We start from the raw sequence: 21,087 nt of genomic DNA on the forward strand, positions 1-21,087 counted from the left end.
AATCGACACAAAGAAAGATTCCTACAGGCTTGTCCGCAGTCCAGTCTTACAGAAGCATTTTTGCGAATTTCTCATCTTCTCAGATGACTCTAGCTTCTGTTAAGTGAACAAAAAAACTAGTCAGGATGCCAGGTGTTTTTAAGAAAAGGGAATCTGTGACTGATAAGAACTCATACTTATCACGAGACTTCTTTGCATGCACTCTTCACATAGTATGTTATCTTGACCTCAAAGCAGCCTTGAGAGATAGTTTGATTCCTTGTGGTTTACATTAATACATGTATCTGTAGTCTCGTAGCTAGAGAATGTTTGCCAAAATTATAACAACAGCAATCACAACAGGTTTTTCTACATATCGCTTCCGTGTGCCACTTGATGCTTCTCTAAGCACCACAAGACACCCCCTAAAGAGGCATCAACTCCTGGGTGATAAGCTTCATCATTTTAATTATACAAATTTAGGAAATGAAGTTTAGAAGGCTCATTAGTTGCCATGTCTTAATTTCTGATAACACAGAATCTTTAAAGTGGGAAAAAAATGGGAGTTTATTCCAAGTGTCCTCAAGCCAAACCTTAAAAGCAAGCTCATTAGCTGGGCAGTGGTGGCACATGCCTTTAATCCCAGCACTCAGGATGCAGAGATGAGTGGATCTCAGAGTTCGAGGCCAGCCTGGTCTACATAGTGACCTCCAGAACAACCAATGCTACACCCTGTCTCAAAGAACAACAGCAGCAACACAACCACCACCATCAAAATCCACTCTACCCCTCTCCCCCCAAAAAACAAGTTTATTAATAGGTTAGGATCAACTTTAGAACAATGGGTTTTCAACCTTATGCTGTGCCCCTTTAATACAGTTCCTCATGTTGTGGTGACCCCTAACCATAAAATTTTAGTTGCTACTTCATAACTGTAATTTTGATACTGTTACGAATCATAATGCCAAATACTAGTGTTTTTCTGATGGACTTAGGCAATCCCTGTGAAAGGGTGATTTGACCCCTAAAGAGGCCGAGACCCACAGATTGAGAACAAGTGCTTTAGGGCCTTCTGGAGATTAAAGCCTGGTCCTCTACCATCACAACACAGGAGCTAACCAGCTGGCTCTGTTTGCTAATTGCGTAATCTTTTCCTTTCATAACTAAAAGGTTTGTCTAATAGCCTTCGAAGACACACTGAGCCAGGGTAGATTAAAGTCTCAGTCCTGGGGGCTTGAGACTCCCCTGCTGGGGTCCTAGCTTTTAGTCCCCCTGCTATTGACTTAGTTCCTTAATCTCCTAATTAAAAGATAATTTCCAATAATGTTGCATAGCTGGTGGTGTCGCAAAGGCCCCCAGGGTAGACAGGCTTTCCTGAGAGGAAAAAGTGAGGAATGGAGCTTCGGTTTGTGAACCATAGTTCAGACTGACATCTAAGTGAAGCAAATGTTTGAACGCTACCACACTTAATCTCTTAGTCAAATTCAATATTTTGTTTACAGGCATAAAAAAAGAAATTAAGTGTCCTAAATACTTCCCTGTCCCACTGGTGAATAATCAAGCTGCCAGAGGATCAGCTGACAATCATCTTTTGACGGAAAATAGATGGCTAAAATTTCTGCTCCCACATTGTTGGTCAATGTCTAGTCAAAAGCCACAGTCTTCATTAGTAATTATCAGTGCATCTAAGAGAATGAGCAACTTCAGCCTTGAAAAACCTGTTATGCTATAAAATAGTGATGAAAAAGTATCTAGAAAGTACTTGACACACACATTTATGTAATTATATGTATATATAAAATCTCAAACATACACAAGAAACTTAATAGAGGTTTGATGCAACAGATATGACAATCATTCATAAGGATATGAAGCTTCTTATTCAAGATTCACGCACAGAACCACACAGCACACTATTTGGATTCTTCCATGGTAGCCTTATTCATTATTTCTACCGCATATCCTGAGTGTTAACTCTATTATTTCCCGATTCAACAGGGAAAAATCAAAATCATGAGCAAACTGATAAACAAACCACAGACTTCTAAAGCATTCCTTTCCTTATAGTATAGCTTCATCTGAATTTTTAAAAATTCCTTCTTATGGATGCATCTTTCAAAACTAAGGTCAACACCCCTTTTTCCTCAGCTGCCCTAATATTTTGTACTCTCAGTGGTTCTCAACATGAGGGTTGTGACTTCCACAGGAGTCTCAAATCAGATATTCTGCACATCAGGTATTTGCATTATGACTCATGCCAGTAGCAAAATTACAGTTATGAAGCAGCAATGAAAATAATTTTATGATGGGGGGAGGGCTCACCACAACACAAGCAACTGTATTAAAGGGTCACACCGTTAGGAAGGCTGAGAACCACTACATCAGAGCGTCGGTCACAGTCTGCTGCTATTGTAATGTGTTTCCTGAAGTTGCAGCTTTGTTTGCATCTGTCCATGGGTAGGACTAGAGTTGGACGGATATCCATGTGCAGGTGGTGACTTCTGAGAGTCTTTGTTGTGGAGGTAGAATGTCAGACATGAATACCTCAAAGGAAAGAAAGATTTATGTTAGCTTATGGCTTAGGAGGCGTTAGTCAGGGTGGTCAGCACCGTTGTTTCTGAGCCAGTGGAGAGGCTGGACAGCATGACAGTGGGAGTGTGAGGTGAGGACTGCTCACGTCAGAGTGGACAGGAAGCAGAAAGGATGTGGGGAAGAGCTAAAGTAAGACACAGCTCCAGAGCTCAGACCCACAGTCATCCACTTCCTCAAGCTAGGCCCCATCCCTTCCTTTATCACCTCTCAGTAATGCCATTACATTATGCATCTATGAAAGGATTAGGTCGGAGTTGTCAAGATCCAATCACTTCCCAAAAGCCCATCAGATGACAAACAAGGCCCCAGCATGAGTTTGTGGAGGAGAAACATTTCATACTCAAAACAACAGAAGGGTTCCTGTGTACCGACTCCTTAGGTCAGAATAAACAACAAAAAATTCTCACACCCTTTGCATCTACTTCATGCAAGATTCTGTCTTCTATCATCTCACTCTCAATACAGACCAACCAATAGTCATTCTCAAAAAAATAAGATCCTGAAATTTTCTAGTGAAAATATGGAAATAAACTCTGATATTGGGAACAGAAATATCAACATGGGCACAATTTAATGATGAATATCATTTTATGCATTTGTTTTGCTCCTGATATGTGCTGTTTTAAGGAGTAAGTTCATTTTCATAAGTTTTTTTGGTGTGTGTTTGAAACTTTAGCAAAACTAGATTTAGGATGCTGAAGTAACTTGTCCTGCGTTGTTTCTTTTAGTCCTATTTTATTCTGCTTATATAGATTTCTCTCTGAAGCTGGTCTGGACCTCGCCAACCCCAAGGCTTGTGTCTATGTCCTAACCCCTCACTTTGGAGGCAGCCATGAGCAGCCGTATGTGTTGTCTATCCCAGGGCAGTTCTCTTGCATCTCCACCCTCGACTCTCAATACGGTTGAGCTTGTGAAGCTATCTTTGAAGTTGCTTTAAGTCTCTCATTCGGAAGGAAGATAGCCCTGTGGAAAGGAGAGAGTACCTGTAGGCCTTTACATGAGACTCACTTCAATAACTACATCTCTCTGTACCCTTGATCTTTGTAAAGCAAGAAAAATAAGAAGTTACCTTGGCAGCTCGATATGAATCCTGAGTTTACACCGGTCAACTTTATATAGTTAAACAACTGTAGTTGGATTTCATCCTATAAGAGTGTTTCACTAAAGATCAGATGTTAATTGCACTTATTTTATATTCCCAGACCATTATTACAAAGGTTGTGTTTTCTAAAATTAAAAAAAAAAAATCTCACTGCAGAGGAAAACGAGCACAATGAAATGAATGTAAGAAGACACAAACAAACTTTGGAAACTGTACAGGCTGGCTTTGTGGGTCAGCCTGACACAAGCTAGAGTCAGCAGAGAGAAAGAAGCCTCAGTTGAGGAAAAGCCTCCATGAGATCCAGCTGGGAGGCATTTTCTCAGTGAAGGAGGCTCAGCCCATGGGGGCGTGGTGCCAGCCCTGGGATGTGGTCCTGAGTTCTAAAAGAAAGTAAGCTGAGCATGTCACATGGAACAAGCCAGCAAGCACCTCTCCGTGCTTTCTGCATCAACTGCTGCCTCTAGGATCCTGCCCTGTTTGAGGTTCTGTACTAACTTCCTTCAATAATGAACAGCAATATGAAAGCGTAAACCAAATGAACCCTTCCTCCCCCAACTTGCTTTTTGGTCATGGTGTTTTGCAGACGCAATAGAAACCCTGACTAAGACAGAAACATCAAGATTCTTCAAAAACATCTCTATGAGAATATCAGCCCGGCTGCAGTGCTCACCAAACACAGGCAGGGGTATGGTAGAGCCCGAAGGAGATATTTAATTAGATGTGTGACAATGTGAACCAAACAATATGGCCGTAAGACCCAAGGACCGAAATGTTTCACCCAGCTTGATAGAGAAAGTTTGATACCCTGAGACCCAGTGGTCACCCTCTCTCATATGGGTTCAAAATAGTGGACTATGACCTACATGGAGACTGAGCTGCCCATCAGCTACATCAGAACAAGGGGTCTAGGTCTTCTCCATGCATGGTCCTTGGTTGGCACATCGGTCTCTGCAGGCCCCCTGGACTCAGGATTTTTAGCTTTGTTGGTCTTCTTGTGGAGCTCCTGTCCCCTGCAGATCCTTCTGTCCTCTCCTTTTTCCATAAGACTCCCTGTGTGCTGCCCAAAGTTTGTCTGTGAGAACAGGACAGGAACCTACCATAGAGGTCCTCTGAAAGGCTCCACCCAACAGGGGATCAAAGTAGCCAACACTTCTTATTCGCTACCTCTGAATTAAGGTTCCTAAGATCACTGCTTAGATGGCCATTTTTTCCTGTGTTCTCAAATGGCTTTCTATTGCCTGTAGCTAAGGTCCCAGCAACTCCATCAAAAGTCTCAATTTTTGGACCCTGACCTCCTTTCTAGTCTTATTCTTCGCTATATGACCACTCATTTTGCTATGGTTATCTTAAATTCCTGATATTTCCTCCTTGTAGTAGGAATTAGTTACTCTCTTCTGGGGGGGTGGAGGTTGCTATAACCCCAAAAGCCCTCTAGTTCCTGAGTAAACAACACAGAAGCACTAATTTTATTAATATAATGCGGGCCTTAAGCTGGGCAGGTTCTGAGCTGTAATAATCCTCCCACCATTAAAACCCAGATCAGTGCCAAACACTTGCCAGTCTGGTGACTCCTGGGCAGCTTCTACTCTATCAGTCTATCCTCAGAGGGCATTTCACTCAGCCATGTGTTCCTAGTCCATCATGTCTAATGAAGACCTCCTGTCCTCTCTGTCTCCTCCCTCCTTCTTCCTCTTTCCCTCTGTGGTCTCCTCCGAGCCCCACCACTAGTTCCAAGTCCTGTCTTCCAATTCTCTCTTTGTCTAGGTACAGGCTGTCAGCAAATTTATTAACCAATCAGGATTAATTGGGGAGCACTCCTTACCTCCCATGGATACAGGAGATGGTTCAACATTTATAACATGTCCCTGGCCAGGTAGCAACCGGATCACACTAAAATCAGCATCTGAAAACACAGTGCACAAGATCCTCCTCCAAAACCTCCTCACATCTTTCCAGTGAACTCACACACATCTTGAAAGACACTTGGAAAATTGTTTAATGTTGACCTGTAACTACTATTCTTCCTCATGTCAGGTTTATCCCTGACTTCTCTATTCAGATCTTTCTAAGGTCCCACCTCAGCCCTTTCTTCCATGCTCTACAGCACCTAATAGGTCAGCACTTCCTATCTGATTATGAAAACTTTTAAAATTATACTGTAGAAAGCTGGAGAGACGGTAAAGTTGGTAAAGTGTCTGTCATGGCAAGCATGAAGACCCGAGTTCATATCTCCAGTACTCGTGTTAAAATGGGGCCTGGCAGAGCCCATCTGTAACAGTAATACTAGGGGACAGAGATAGGTGGGTCTCTCAAGACTACTGACTAGCAAGCCTAACAAAATCAGTGAGAGACCCTCAAAAAATAAAATGAAGAATGATCAATGAAAGCACCTGACATCAACCTTTGGCCTACACACACACACACACACACACACACACACACACACACACTTAAAGGTACCCTCCATGTGTATATATACACACATATACACAAAACAGATGTACTGTAAAACACAGCGTACAGACACCACAGAAGGCATCTTTGAAAGAGCATCAAGAATTCGGTCCACGTGTTTGTATACATTTAGAAATGATTTTGTTAGCCTAGGTCCACATATTAGGCACATTACCATGTTTCTTCCTCTATGTTACTTTCCTTAAAGAGTAACATAGACACAGAGTAGCAAGGAGAAAACAGAACACCAACTTTGTTATTTGTATTAGAAAACAAAGCAAGTTTTCTTTGAAGTTCTCAGTCTTTGTATCTCTTTGATTTACATACCTCTTAAGAGCTGTAAACCGGAGCCTCTGATTAAACTTTCATTTGCAGGTAGAGATCCGCAGAGAGTAAGCTTGTGTGGTACCCGTGTATTCTATGCATTAAGAGATGATTAACACCACAAATGTATCCTGAGTGTTCCAGTCAGAGAGCACTGGTCTCTACAGACGTGATGTAGAGACGATGGAGATAATATCTACCCCTCCTACTCGTTCATGCACTGGTGGTCTCCATGACAGCTCCTGCCCTTCTCAGTGTGCCGTGGACTCCAAACCGGTGCATGCAGTATAAAAACAACTATGTACATGTGGGTACAAACAGTGTAATAGCAACTACTCAGTGTTTTCTTACATAAAATGTAGCTTAGACTCAGAACACCAGTAGGACTATGTCATCACTGGAAATATAGCTTAATGATAGCTCACTGGCTTAGCATTCATATGGCCTTGGGTTCCATTCCCACACCAAAAGCATCTAACTTCTATTTCCCAGTTTCCCCTCATTCTTGGTACTAAAACATCTGGTATGTTCAACCAAGGTGCCAAGTGGAGGAACTCAGCAGAAATGTATGAGGCCATGATGATATCCTGTTGTTAGTTTTGGTCTTTGCCTGGTTCTGTGCTTTCTACCCTGAGGCTTAAACACAGCCTAGAATTACTTTCTGGCTCGAAGAAGATCTGTGTTTCCCAGTCTGATTACCTTCCATTCTAGTGGGGAGCTGGTTCCGAAGTGGCTCCTGATAATTACCTGCCTGTCATTCTATGACTAATACCATTCACCCCTCCATAATGAGGGCAGGTACTGTTGCTGTTAATATAGTCTTACAGAGCTTACTTCCCAGCAAACTTAGTTTCTCTTCTTTCTTCTGGCTGGCTTGGTGCTCCCACAGTTTCAAGGAAAGCATGGAGAAATCATCTTACTCTGATTGGCTGATAAACAACAGCATCGCTGAGCTCGTTGCTTCGACGGGCCTTCCTGTGAACGTCAGCGATGCCTACCAAGACCCGCGCTTTGACGCTGAGGTAAGAGAAGCCCTCCAGGTCCCGTTGTCACAGTGTTGAGGTGGAGAAGGGATGCCACGCAGAGCCACAATAACCAAGAGAACTGACACTCCTGCACCCTCTGTGATCTGGTTCCCAGCATGGCCTACCGTTGGCCAACTGCTGTCTGCCCAGGCCTGTGGTGAAGTGATGCTCCTTAGGCTGGCATGCTTTCTCATAACCGGGCAAACTGTATATTTAACTGTGGGATGACAATAAAAATGCATACATGACATGCTCATTGACCAACAGAAGCTAAAATCACCACCATCTTTAAAAATTGCTCCCAATAAACAGAAAACAGGTTGCTACTGATTAATGTAAACCATAAAGGCACATTATACTGACATACAGAATGTATGAAAACAGTTTTCAAGTTTACATTCTAAAGTGGTATGGAAACGGCATGTGGATAAATTCACATAGGCTTATAAAATGCCTCTGGATAGATAGCTGCAGGTGAGTATGTACATGTGCACACAGAGAGGAAGGTACTAAAAGCTCTCCGTTGCGGATGGCCAGGTTTAACTCTGGGAGGGTGGCCGCAGCTTTTGATAGTCACGGAACACTGAGAGCTCTTCTTCATGGAACTGGATACACAGAAACCTCTTCTTCAGCTTTCTCTCTTTCTCAGCTCAAGGAAGAGAGACACAGCAAGAGGCAAACTTAGAACAGCAATCTCTGCGAGGAGACAGTGTCGAGGGAAAATCTGAGTGAGCACGGGGAGTTGAGGGAAGGAGGATTAGTTTAACGCGGCAGAGTGCCACAGTAGATGACTCTGGGGAGGAAATGATGGGCACATTTCCCAAAGCCTTGGATGTTCTGTTCCAAACAGTTTGAGATTTACCCACACAGTGGGGAGTAGTAGTTGAGTTTTAAGTGCATGAGATGCAGAAGTTGCACTTTTAAATTTTTAACTTTTTTGTTTTGTTTGTCAAGACAAGGTTTGTGTGTGTGTGTGTGTGTGTGTGTGTGTGTGTGTGTGTAGCTTTAGTTGTCATGGAACTCACTTTGAAGACGAGGCTGGTCTTGAACTCACAGAGATCAGCCTGCCTGGGATTACAGGTGTGCACCACCTCTGCCCAGCAGTATCTGTGAATTTTAATCTAATTAATTTACTGACACTTCTGGAGTGGGGTCTGGATATAGAGTGGGTCTCCTGCCTCCACCTCTGGAGCACTGGGATGACGCATGAACCAGCACAGGTTGTACTTTAGAACGACCCCACTGGCTGCTGAATAGAGGGTAGATTACTAGTGACCGAGAGACAGTTAATCTCTGGGATTAAATGTCAAACACTAGGGGGTTATTATATCCCTTTCACAAGCACTGAGAGCAGATCCATGCTTAGAAGATGTGTGAAGATGCAATCCTTGTGCCTCACAGAGTCCAGAGACCATCTTGTCTAGAGCTGTTATGGGGACCTAGGGACATCTTGGAAGTAAGCATGGAAAGCTGACTAATAACTGTCATCATCAGATCATCTTTCCCTATCTCTGCAGAGAGACGTTAAACCTCACAGTTTCTGCTCTCTGTAGCTCTTGGACCAATACTCTTCCAGGCTCCCTCCCCCAGGCATTCCTCTCCCTCCTGACTTCAATCCTCCCACCTTGGAAACTCTTTGATGAACTCCCATTAGCTGATGGTGGCTACCTTCTACCTGAGACTCGGTTTGTACTCCAGGAGAGCACACAGCCCCGGGTGTCTTCTTTTGTGAGGACTGGGCTGTGGCTGCAGGGGTGAAGATGGAATGAAGAAGTCGGTGTTTGCACACTGCAGCACTGTGCTTGAGGCAGAGTTTGCGGTGTGAAGTTCTGCCTCATGCTATGTATCTCTTCCTTGAGCTGAGAAAGAGCGAGTTCTAAAGAAAAGATTTCTGAGCATCCCATTTTATGAAGAAAAGCCTCCATTGTTCTGTGATTGCCACTAACAACAAATAAAGAACCCAAGGACTTTGGATATGCAGAAAATCATAATTGCCAATTGTTACAAAGTCAATACGTTTAATTGGAGATGGGAGCCGTAAGTGTTTCCTGACCTAGATCGTAACACTAAATTGGGTGTGAATTGGTGCAGTTCTGCTCTCAGCTTTGGACCATGGGGAAAGTCAAATTCTGGAGAAAAAGAAAAACAGCAAATTAAGCCATTGCCTTTTCCGTGCATTCACAGAGCATCTGTCAAGGTGTAAGTGAATGCGTGCGTGCCCATATGCCCACCCCGAGACTTAGAAAGCTACTTTGAATGTCTGTATTGATTTTCCCCGGTCCCCATCGCTTCGCTCAGCAACCCCTGAGTATTGACTAACCCGGTGTGTATTCGCCTGTGGCTCTTTGCACTCCACATTCTGCGGCTCGTGCTGCCAAGGATGAGCATTGTATAAGAGCAGAAGCCTCATTTTGTTTATCCAGAAGGTTTCTGAAAGGCCTTTGAAGTCAGTGTTTTACCGATCTAGCAATATAATTAAATGAAAAATAAAAGAAATATACAAGAGGACATGGCTGCTCCTAGGTATGGCAGAGGAGAAAGTTTATTGAAAATGTGAGGAAGAATACATGAAAGGGGCAAAGACAGAGACATCTGGGAGAGTCTAGAGTGGACACAGCCAGACGGAGCCAGGCCACGTGGGAGGGATGGAGAGAGGGAGCAAGAGAGGAGCTGCCAACCAGGAGGGGTGGCCAGGCCCAAGAGACTGGCCAAGACAGCAGAAGGGATCAAAATAAGGACCAGCAGAGCCCAAAGGCTGGATTACATAGGGAAGAGCAGCTTGGGAAGGGGCAGCCCAGCCCTGGGCTGGAGAGTTCAGGGTAGGGGGTGGGGGGATGCCAGCCAGGAGCACCCTGTAATAGGTAGGGACTGAGGGTTGCTGGGAGAACCTGGTGACCAGCAACAGTTTTGATATGTTAAAAGGCATCTCAGTTAGCTATTTGTCTGGGTTTGAGAGCGTGTGTGTGTGTGTGTGTGTGTGTGTGTGTGATTTTTATTTAAAATTTAAAAACAGTTTTTATATTTACTTGTTAAATATATATGAGTGTTTTGCTTTTGTACTTGTGTAAGTGTATGTGTGTAAGAGAGAGAGAGAGAACCTTGTACACGAACCTGGTACCTGTGGAGGTCAGAAGAGAGCATAGGATCCCCCGGAACTGGAGTTAGGGGTAGTTGTGAGCTGTCAAGTGGGTCCTCTGCAAAATCAGTGAGTGCTCCTGCCCTTTGCTGGTTGTTTCTAAACCATAGAACAAACCAAAAAAGATAATAATGACCCCAAGATGATTATTGATTCTTTTAATAAGAACTAATTCATTGCGCCGAGCTTTGCCTTGCGGTAAGAAGTATAAAAGCAAGCTAGCTTCCCAATTTCTGTGTCATCTCTGCCTTATGATAACTTGTGAGAGGTTCTTAGCAACTCAGCTCAAACATCCACAGGAAGAGTGTAGTCATTATTTTCAAATCAGCAGTTTTGTAACTGCTGTTTTTCCTTTTGGTCGAAGCTGCAAGGGATGGGTTTAAGGTGATAGAAACCTCCTCCCAGGTGCTGTCAGGCACCTGCTGAGGGGGCTGTGGGGAAGTGATCCCAGCTGTCCCCAGCTGGGTGTTCTCTTTGTAACCCTCTTCCACAGTTAATGGCGTTTCCTCCTTGTGTGATTCTCCATCTGTTTGCCTAGGGTCCTTGACTCTCACAGGTGCTGCCCACTGGTCTTGAAAGCATGCCTGTGTTTAAGGCCAAATTTGTTGCAAAGCCATGACAGAGTGCTATGTAAAACAGTTATGAAGCCAAACAAATGAGCCTTAAAATTACTACTTATGATGATCATTTCACACACACACACACACACACACACACACACACACACACGTTTCAAGACTCTATGGTCCCCACTCTGTTTCCACTCTTCCACTGATTCTGGTGTCTATCCTGTTTGCCATTCTGAATGAGATTTACGTGTCCTCCCTAGGGTCCTCCTTAGCTTCTTTAGTGAGCCTAGGGGGTCCTGCAGAGACTGATGTACTAACCAAGGGCCTGGACCCACTGCTCAGATGTAGCCGATTGGCAGGCTCCACTGGGATTCCCGGGGAAGAGGAACAGGGGCTGTCTTGTCAAGAACATGCCTGCCCTTTGAACACTTGCCCCTGGTGATGCGGCCTTAGCAGGCCACAGAGGAAAAGGATCCAGGCAGTCCTGATGACACTTGATAAGCTATGGGCAGATGGCAAAGGAGGAGAACTTCCTCCCCCTTTCAGTGGACTAGGGGAAGGGGATGGGGAGGAAGAGGGAGGAAGGGTGGTATTGGGAGGAGTTGAGAAAGGGGGCTTCAATCGGGATACATAATGAATAAATTGTGAAAAATACAAATAAAAACTAAAAAAATAAAAATACTTTATGGTCCTTGAAAACATCTGAAAAAATATGAATACACCTGATTTTATTTATTTATAATGGTAAAAAGAATTCATGTTGATAGGTTTCCAGGGTAGGTTTTGTATTTTATCAGCCACCATGTATCTTCTCTTAGGGAAAGGAGTGCCCATATTTGCTTCTAAAGATGTTGGCAGGGATGCTGTTATGGTTATCCCACCAGAGAGGACCACTCAGACACAGTGTTAGCTAACCGAAAATCTGTATTCCAGCTGTCTGGGACTATACTCAAGTATTTGGGGACCTAGGCATAGCCTCGAATATCCAGAGCATAGAAGTTTTGTGGGCAGAAGCCACATCCTGGCGTTTTGCTGAGCAGCTGCCAGGAGGCTTCCCGGAAGCGAGGTTACCAGAAGCTAAGACAAGCAGCTCACTGGAGGGGCACACACCCACAGCAGTTTAGCAGATGCCAAGACAAGTTAGCTAGGGCTTCCTGACCTTGGGTTTCTAGAACAGAGCTGGGTGATTTTTTTTTTCCCATGGCATTTTCCATCAAGGAGATCAAATTCTAGTTAAACCTGAAATGGCCCCAGCAAGAATGCAAGATGGAGGAACACTGCCTTGCTTGACCTGTTACAATGCTACGTGTATTCATGGTCTCCTGCTGCCTAATGCAGCACCATGGTTCAGCTACTGAGAACTCCCACCGTCCATCCTGCAACTTCTGACCCCTGGGAGAAATCTGGGAATGGCATCTGGGCACTCTCCTCAGGATCTCCTATGGCTGAGATCAAGGTGTTACCCAGATGGCACTGGCAATTATTTGCATGCTGATCACAGTGTGGGCAGAATGGAGCGCCTTGCCTGCTAAAGCAAATCTACTTACTATGTCCATGGGCCCCGATGGGTTGCCCTCAGGTCTTACAGGTGGTCCTCTCAGCTCACTCTCCAAAGCCATCAGGAAGAGCTCACTCGAGACAGCTGAGACAGAGCTCAGATAATGTCGAGAGTGACCCCACACTGTCTCGGGAGTTGTTAGCCCACTGCCTTTGCCAGGGGAGCAGCTGCCATATGTTTGTGAGCCTCTACCCATGCAAGCAGGTAGAGGTATACAGGCTGGCTACAAAGATGGGGGGAAGGTGGCACCAGGGAGGCATTTTAAAGGCTATCCTAAACAGGACTATCTCGGACTCTCCAGCCGTTTAATAAAGACACAGAGACTCGCTACTGTTTGAAAGCGCAGTGCGTAGCTGGTGGACTCTCGAAGAGCTCGCCCCAACTGTTCTAGGCCATGGCCCGCCATGTGGCTAGTTCTTTATCTCTCCCTCGGCCCCAGTATGCCTGTTCCTTCCTGTGCCAGGCTGGTGAATCTCCTGCGTCTGAATTCTCTGGGACTCCCTTCCTGCCTCCCCCTTCCTGCCCAGCCATTGGCCAGCAGATTTCTATTAAGCTGATGAGCAATGAGGAAGGTGAATGTTTACAAATATGAGGCCAGTGATGGGGCATAAAAATCACAACACCAAGATCCGGTTAATATCCGGCTTTCTGCTGGTTTAGCAGTCAACAATTGAAGACACAGACACACCTTCTCATAGTGCATACTCCAGCATCACCCAAAATGAGCCCATGCAAAATTGCCCTATAGAGCAACTATTATGTCTGAAAGAAAAAAATTATAAGAAATAAATACAGGCACAGCGAAGTACTTATAGAGTAATAAATACAGCCGCATATAGAAATGTACGCATTGTTTTCTAGTAAATACCTCAATGGAGCACATACAGAGCAGCTTGTAATCCCACACCTGTGTCTCTGTGACTCTCAGTCTGTGTTAAGATATTCTAGTTCTTCCAAATACTTAGGTGAGGGATCTCACAGTCATGATTCTGCCTTTTGCTTGGGAGGTCCATCCAACCTGTCTTGTCCATGGAATTTACTCAAAAAATGACCATTTCTCACTGCTCAGCTGTTATCAGTTCATAACGGCAGTTCTAGCTACCATCATCTCCAGGCTAGTTCATTAACCATGGCCTCCTGACCTGACTCCCTTCCCACCTTCCCTCTGAAGTCTGTACTTCATTCTCCTGATGGCAGCCAGCTACTTTGACATTGTAGTTCACATCATAACTCTTCAAAGCCCCCTTGTCTTATGAGAGAGAAAGCCAAATGGCGTCATTTCAGAGGCGGGTAATACTCCTCCTGAGCTGGTGTGCCACTGTCTGCCCTTAGTCCTTGTTAACACTGTCCTAGCAGTGGGTTTTACTGAGTGACTTGCAGGAGCACAGGCAGCACTGGTGCTGGCTCTGTCCACTGCTGTGTGCTATCTGTGAATCTGCTTTAGCTTTGCTGACTGTGTCGCAGGCTGACGTGCGAACAATGACATGTTTCTCTGAGAAGCCACGGACAGAATTGTTCCAAACCACTGTCGTCTCTAGAAATGAGAAGAGTAGAGTGTTTGGTTTTATTGTTGCTCTAACATTTTTACTTGTTCATATTATTTCTGTGATCATGCAAACTTATAAATTTTTTAAGTTATAGAATCTTTATGACTGAAATAAAATTTTACTAAGGTACTGGGCGCCTTCTGAAAATTAGTTTTAAAAAATTCAAGGCTTTTAAAATGTGAGTAAAGTAAAAACAGCTGACTTGGATGGTTTGTTTTTCCTGGCTTCTGCCAGAGTGGAGTGTTTTCAGAGTTTGGTTCTGAGATCTTTGTTTAATACTGGCCTCGCAGCATGTAAACTGCCTTTGCAGATGAGCTGGCTTCTTGTCGTGCACGCTGCGCTTAGAAGTACCTTAAACGGAAAACAAGTGTTTTAGCTTTCCCTTTGTTTACATTGTGCTTCTGAATTCATCCTTGTAATTAACCGACTGCTGGCTAGAGCATCGCCCATGATGCTTTTTTGCCCTTATTTTCACAGTAGATTAAAAAGAACCTGACACAAATACACTAATAGAAATACACTAATAGCAAGCCAGTATTTAATCTAATGTATCATATTTTACTGCTCATTTTAGCATTTGCTTCCGACCTAACATTTACAGGACGCGTTTCCGGAGCTGTCCCATCTAGAGTTTGTTTTCTGCCTTCAGTAAGAACAATGAGTGATGGACCCAACATTTAAATAAACCTTTACTGAGAAGAGCAGAAAAATAACTCAAAGCTGAGGTGGGCTTTACGCAAGGACTGGCTTGGCCAGCTCCGCATCTGGTATAAATGCAGGGGTAGCCGGAAGCCCACCATCGCCCACGATGCCGCTGGCCATAACAGACATTCAGTTAACAGAGCGCACACTGAGGATTATGACCCTGCTCTGACCCTAAGCCTCTGCCTTCCGTCCCATACAATTTTTCCCTGTGAAGTTCCGATTTCTAAAAGCCTGCTGCAGACTACTCAAAAGTACTTGCTCTTGTGATGTAGCACTTAAGGATAATGGGGCCCCAGACTCCGAGGTCCTCCGCCCGAGAGCATTAGAGCCCATTTCAGCTGTCAGGCCATCACAGAGGAGCACTCCTCAGCGCAGGCCTGGCAGGACAATGCAACCTCTGTTCTCTAGAACACCTTCTGCTCCATCAGTTAAGCGTCTGGTAAAATGGAAAAATGAAAGTCTGAAACCCTTAAAAGGAGTAAAGCTCTGTAGATCTGCGCGCCTGCACATGCTCCCTCCTCGCCTCAGCCAACCACTCATCTTACAGCTTGTATTAGGACTTTTCTCAAAAGTGAGGTTTGATAGGGAAGGTTGGTGGGTGGACACAGGACTCAGGATAATAAGGAGGAGTGGGAGGGCTAGGGGACCAGAGTTATAAAAACAGCAAGATATAAAGTGGGTCCTAGTTGGTAGTAAAAACAAGTATGAGCTCCACAGCTCAAAGGCTCAGGCCTCCTAGGCCTTACCTCATAGCATAAACAATGGGAGCTTTAGACTCTCAGTTTGATTTTGTTTGTTTGGTTGGTTGGGTTTTTGTTTTGTTTTGTTAAGAATTTAGGAAATCATTTGTAGATAGTGATCTTGAAGACATTAGGATTAATCTTATGGTCAGGATGAAAAAACAGACGGAACTGACTGAGGACTGGCTTCCTCATCTAACCTTGGTACTTAGTCCTAGAACGAACCAGACATTCTCACCAGCCCATGAACCTGGGGATAACCAGAACAGGGAAAGGAAATACATTGCAGATTAAAGGGCAGCTACATTGTTACCAGTTCATTTTACACTTGCTCTGCCTGCCTCTGGGAGGCTGAAAAAAAAAAATGACAGGTCTGTTTTGAAGGATCCAGTAGCTAAACCATCAACCGTGTTTAACTGAGTCTCTTGGCTATAAAGAAACAGGTACAGGCAAGTCTTTAAGTAGACAGATTTTTCATTGGCTCGTCCTGTGCAGCCTCATAGAGGATATTCCTTGAACTGTAGCTGTTAAGGAAGGCTACTTCATGTCGCACAGCCTGATCTGAGGGACTCTGTGGTGTGGATTTTCACACTAGGGTCGTTAGGCAGGAAGCCTGTGGAACAATAAGGCAGGTATGTTTTGACAGGTATTCCTTTCAATGTAGGTGATATCTGCATTTTAAAAGTGCTTTACACATATTAAAACACATTCACGTGTATATTCTCATAAAACAAATTATAAACAAGAAAAAGCACAAAGAAAAAGAATCAACTGTGATGTCAAAATCTGAATATATTTTAGTAAGGCTCTCTGGAGCAGTGGTTCTCAACCTTCCTTATGATACAACCCTTTCATGCTGTTCCTCATGTTGTGGTGATCCCCAACTATAAAACTATTTCACTGCTACTTCAAAACTGTAATTTTGCTACTGTTAGAATTATAATAAAATATCTGATTGCAACTCCAAAGGGGTCATAACCCACAGGTTGAGAACTACTTCTCTACAGGAACAGATCTACAGAGATGAATATATATGCATATGAATATATTCATTCATTTATAGTATATATAACATAGATAGTTTGTTAAGCGAACTTTAAAACAATGATAGCCTCATGACACCTGAGAAGCCAAGAACCCGGTTCTCTGTCCTTGAGGCTGGCTGCCTCGACACTTAGAGCAGTCCCAGAATATCTGGGGGCAGGCATAGTCACTCAGAACACAAGGCAGTAGCACCTCCGTAGTCCCCGTCTGGCACTGGACGCCTGGAAAATTGGGTTGGAGGGATGAGCCTATTCCACTGTGAAAGCAAGGAAATGCTGATTCTGCTGTGACTGAAGACGTCCACAGCAGCCGGGCTAAATCAACTAAGAGCAAGAGCCAAACCAGCAAAAGTGAGATAGGCATCCTTCTGCAATGCTGGTTTCTAAGCTCGGGTTCCACCCAAAGGTGCCACCCACAGCTGAGACAAGTCAATCAGGACATTCTTCAGCTGAGGCTCCATATTCAGGTGATCCTAATTCGTGGCAAGCTGGCATTAACACCAACCATAATAGGATACAACCAGTGTTTCCATTTTGGTAGGCAGGAGACAGAGATGATAAAAGTCGAGGTATTAGGAGTTTGGGGTGACTTGTTTGGGGTCATTCAGGCAATGTTTGTTTGAGGAGTTTCATTTGCTGACATAATCTGGAGATGTGTTATCAGTTAAGAGCTTTCCAATCCTATGAAAAAGTACACAAGACAATCAACTTAATAGGAGATAAGTTTTATTGTGATTTACACTTTCAGTCCATGGTTCTGTTGTTTGGACCTGTTATGAAATAGCGTGTGATAGAGAAGGATTCTTCGCTTCATAGTAGCCATCACAGAGAGCTGGGAGGGCTGGAGTCCCAGGATCTCTTTGAACACCATGCCTTCCAAAGACCTAACTTCCAAAGACCTGTCTTTGATAGTCTAGTCTTCTCCCCCTTGTCAATGACAGTTATGCCCCACAGTCTGAGTGACCCCAGGTTCGGGCTCTGTGAAAGGCTGGGTGCCTCCTTGGTATCTTCTAAGTCACTTTGCCTATTCCTGGCACTTGTGTTTACATTTGAATGATAGGATTACTGTATGCAGCCCTAAAGTCAGCTTCAGGGGGATTCATATTTGCATTTAAAAAGCCATCAGATCAGGGACCCACAAGCTTGGCCTGCGTGGCCAAATTTGAGGATCCAAGTTCAGGATCCTAACTTCCTGCCACTGAATGCCACCGTAGGAGGTCCCAGCACCTGCCAGTAACTAGGAGGCTACACTGTCAGCATATGAGCCTTTAGGGAGCATCTCAGATTTAAGCGATAACACTAATGGTCAGGAATTCTTCTTTGCCCCATGCTGTGTTGTTCTTCTTTGAGCTCACTTGGGATTCATTGTCTGGCAGTTCTGTGCATCTTTAATGAGTGTCACTTTCCTCTCCTCCTTCAGCTTCCATAGAGGATGACATGAGCTCTTAGGCTTTACTCAAATTTCCAGAAATAGAATTCTGTTACTAACAGCACTGAGAGAAATGACTTGGTGATCTAAAACCAGAAGCTTTACTCTTCTTCACATTCTGGTACCCTTCTTGGCTGTCCTCTCTCACCTTGTAGGATTCATCAAGAATGATAATCACCTCCCTACCGCCACCCAGCCATACCCATTCACTGGCCTCTTCACTGGGGAATGTTTCACCATTCCCCATAGTGAGAGAAATTTAAAGACACAGCTTTCTCTGATGTCTCATGGCTCTCCAGTGTTCAGCAGATTCTAGCTCCTTGCAGTACAGCTTTCTCTGTGTGAACTTCCTGTTACACTTGACTTTTATTCCAGACCCCACTCCATCTCTACACCATCTCTGCCTTTAATTAGCCTACTTGTTGCTTTGAACAACCTTCTTTCAGTTCTTATCCTACTTGATCACTCTGTGCTATTTATCACCATTGTTTCTGTGTTTGTTCTATTTTGAACATAACGATTCTTTTTGTCCGTAAGTAATTTATGTTTCTTATTTAAAATATAGAAACTAGAGTCAATCATTTTTAATCTCCAAGAGCTAAGTAATTCAGAGGGAATCATTGTGGTCATAGCCTTTGAAGGATTTGTTGGATTATAGAAGTGTGCGCACATCCATGCAATTATCACCTGATACAGGGAAAATTTCCCATGTCCAGATACATTCTTCCATAGCCTGACTGTAATCAGTTGCGTAATATTCCAATTTATGGGTGTGCTATGAGTTACTTAACTGACTTCTGAAGATTCATGCCATTGTTGATACTTCACTCTGATAATGATGTGGCTCATACTCTTATGTGGAAGCTTTTGGGCATAGTTTTGATAATTATCATAAGACATAAAAATCAGTAAGTCAGAAGTTATTTGTACGTTATTTATACGCTCCAGATACACGTTAATGGATCAACCCCTGTAAAGGCTGTAGCAATGCATCCACATTTTAGAAACATAGTAAAGCCTTGGGTGAAGGTCTTAGGCTCTAGAGTCCTGTCCCATCTCTGTCCCGTTGAGCCCTAACTAGTGTGCTCTCCAAGTTTCACTTCTTCAAGTCCTCGTTATTTACGTTCTTTCCTACCTTGATGATTTACCCACACAAAGCTCTTGTGCTCTTTGGCCCTCTCAATCCCAGGATCAGTTTGAACTCCCTATTGTTTCCATCCAAGTTTCCAGGTTCCCCACGACCAACTTTATTCAAGCCAGACATCCATATTTTCATCCTTATGGATGGGAGAGGTGATATACCCAATTTTTTTTTTAATTTTTGGTGGGTATAATGCTTTAAAAATGATGGGTAAATGAATTCCTGTATCTGACAAGCAGCTTAAGTAAGGATTGCTTCTCTCACCCTCCAGACTCCAGACTTCCTGAACATTCCTATTCTGTTGCCCTCTGTGAAGTGAGGCATTCCTCAGCTACCTGGGATTTATGGGAGAGATTAGAGAAGGGTTTTAGCTGTCTCGGAACTTCGGGGGACAAGCACACCTACTGTTTTATACTGACTCAAACGACCATGGTCTGTCCAGTGCTGTGCAACCCTTCCTTGGCCAAACGAAGTGGGCACAGCCACTCTGGAGAAACTGGAGCTACTAGCCCATAGATTATACCCATACAGCCTCGTCAACCTGGCTGCCTCCTCTTCCTGCTTGCTGGCGTTGTCTTAATTCTGATGTTATCCTTCGGGAAAGGAAGAAAGCCATTCTGTTCTATCAAAAGATAACTCTGATGGATGTGTTTGTTATTGTCTGGCCTCCTTTGAGTCAGGCTCTTCCGTTGAAGGCAGTTAATCTTTCTGAGCCTTATCTGATAAGGGCAGATGATAACAGTACCTACCTCATCGGGTTATTTTAAAAGTATATAAAATAATTCAAGGGAAAGTGCTGAAGGGAGGACAGACACAGCGTGAACAGCCAATAGATGTAATCTCCCTTGCCGTCGCCGAAGGTTTGTTTTTAAAGGATCTAAAGCTATTCCTGATTTCTCTGTAGTCTTTTTGGAGCTTTTTCGAGACCATGGTCTGAACCTGGTCTGCTTCACACGTATCTTACCTTTATGTCTGCCATGAGTAGTCTGAGTTCTTCACGGATGACTTGAGTTCATGTTTCTATCCCCCGGTACTCTGCAATCCACGTGGGAGACGTTAATAAATAACGTCTGGATGATGATTTATGTTCCTATTTTGTTTCAGACTGTTTTGTCTGGAATTCTTTTTTTAATTTTTAAAAAAATTAAACAATTTTTTATATTATAATATAATTATATCATTTCCCCCCCGAAACCTCCTGTGAATATACCCACTTTGTGAACTAAGGGTTTTGGTCCAGATGGATAAACTGACAGCAGGCTGCTCCAAGGAAGGTTTTATGGCAGATAGGAGGTATTTGGGAGAGTCCAGAGCAGAGAGAGAAGGTGGTAGATCAAATAAGGGCAATGGACTGAACTGGGCCAAAAGAGGAGAAAGAGAATGTATGTGTATGTGTGTGAGAGAGAGAGAAAGAAAGAAAGAAAGAAAGAAAGAAAGAAAGAAAGAAAGAAAGAAAGAAAGAAAGAAAGAAAGAAAGAGAGAGACAAAGGGAGAAGAGGACCAAGAGAGAGGGACAAAACCAGAGCAGCATAGCAGATGGAGCAGGGTGGTGAAGATAACGGGAAGCTGGGGTTAGGAAAGTCCACAAGCTGGAGAACTTTAGTGTGAGGGGTGGGAGAGAAGAGCTAGGATGCCAGCATGGACTCTGAAATGTGTAGTAGGTGCTTGTGATTCTGAGGGAGGCCAGGGGCCAGGATGCACTGTGGCATGCTAATGGGCACCACAGACAACCATTGTCCCTTC

At 43.9% G+C, this 21,087-nt stretch overlaps 1 protein-coding gene across 1 annotated transcript in view; it reads left to right on the forward strand.

The window, feature by feature from the left end:
* Window positions 1-21,087, forward strand: part of Pde11a (phosphodiesterase 11A) — a 324,698-nt gene that overhangs the window by 147,575 nt on the left and 156,036 nt on the right. The window contains exon 6 of the mRNA XM_060390423.1: window positions 7,341-7,473. Coding sequence (XP_060246406.1) covers window positions 7,341-7,473 — 133 coding nt within the window. The remainder of the gene's footprint in view (window positions 1-7,340; window positions 7,474-21,087) is intronic.

The sequence above is a fragment of the Meriones unguiculatus genome, chromosome 8 (genome assembly GCF_030254825.1).
Source record: "Meriones unguiculatus strain TT.TT164.6M chromosome 8, Bangor_MerUng_6.1, whole genome shotgun sequence".
NCBI classification, from domain to species: domain Eukaryota; kingdom Metazoa; phylum Chordata; class Mammalia; order Rodentia; family Muridae; genus Meriones; species Meriones unguiculatus.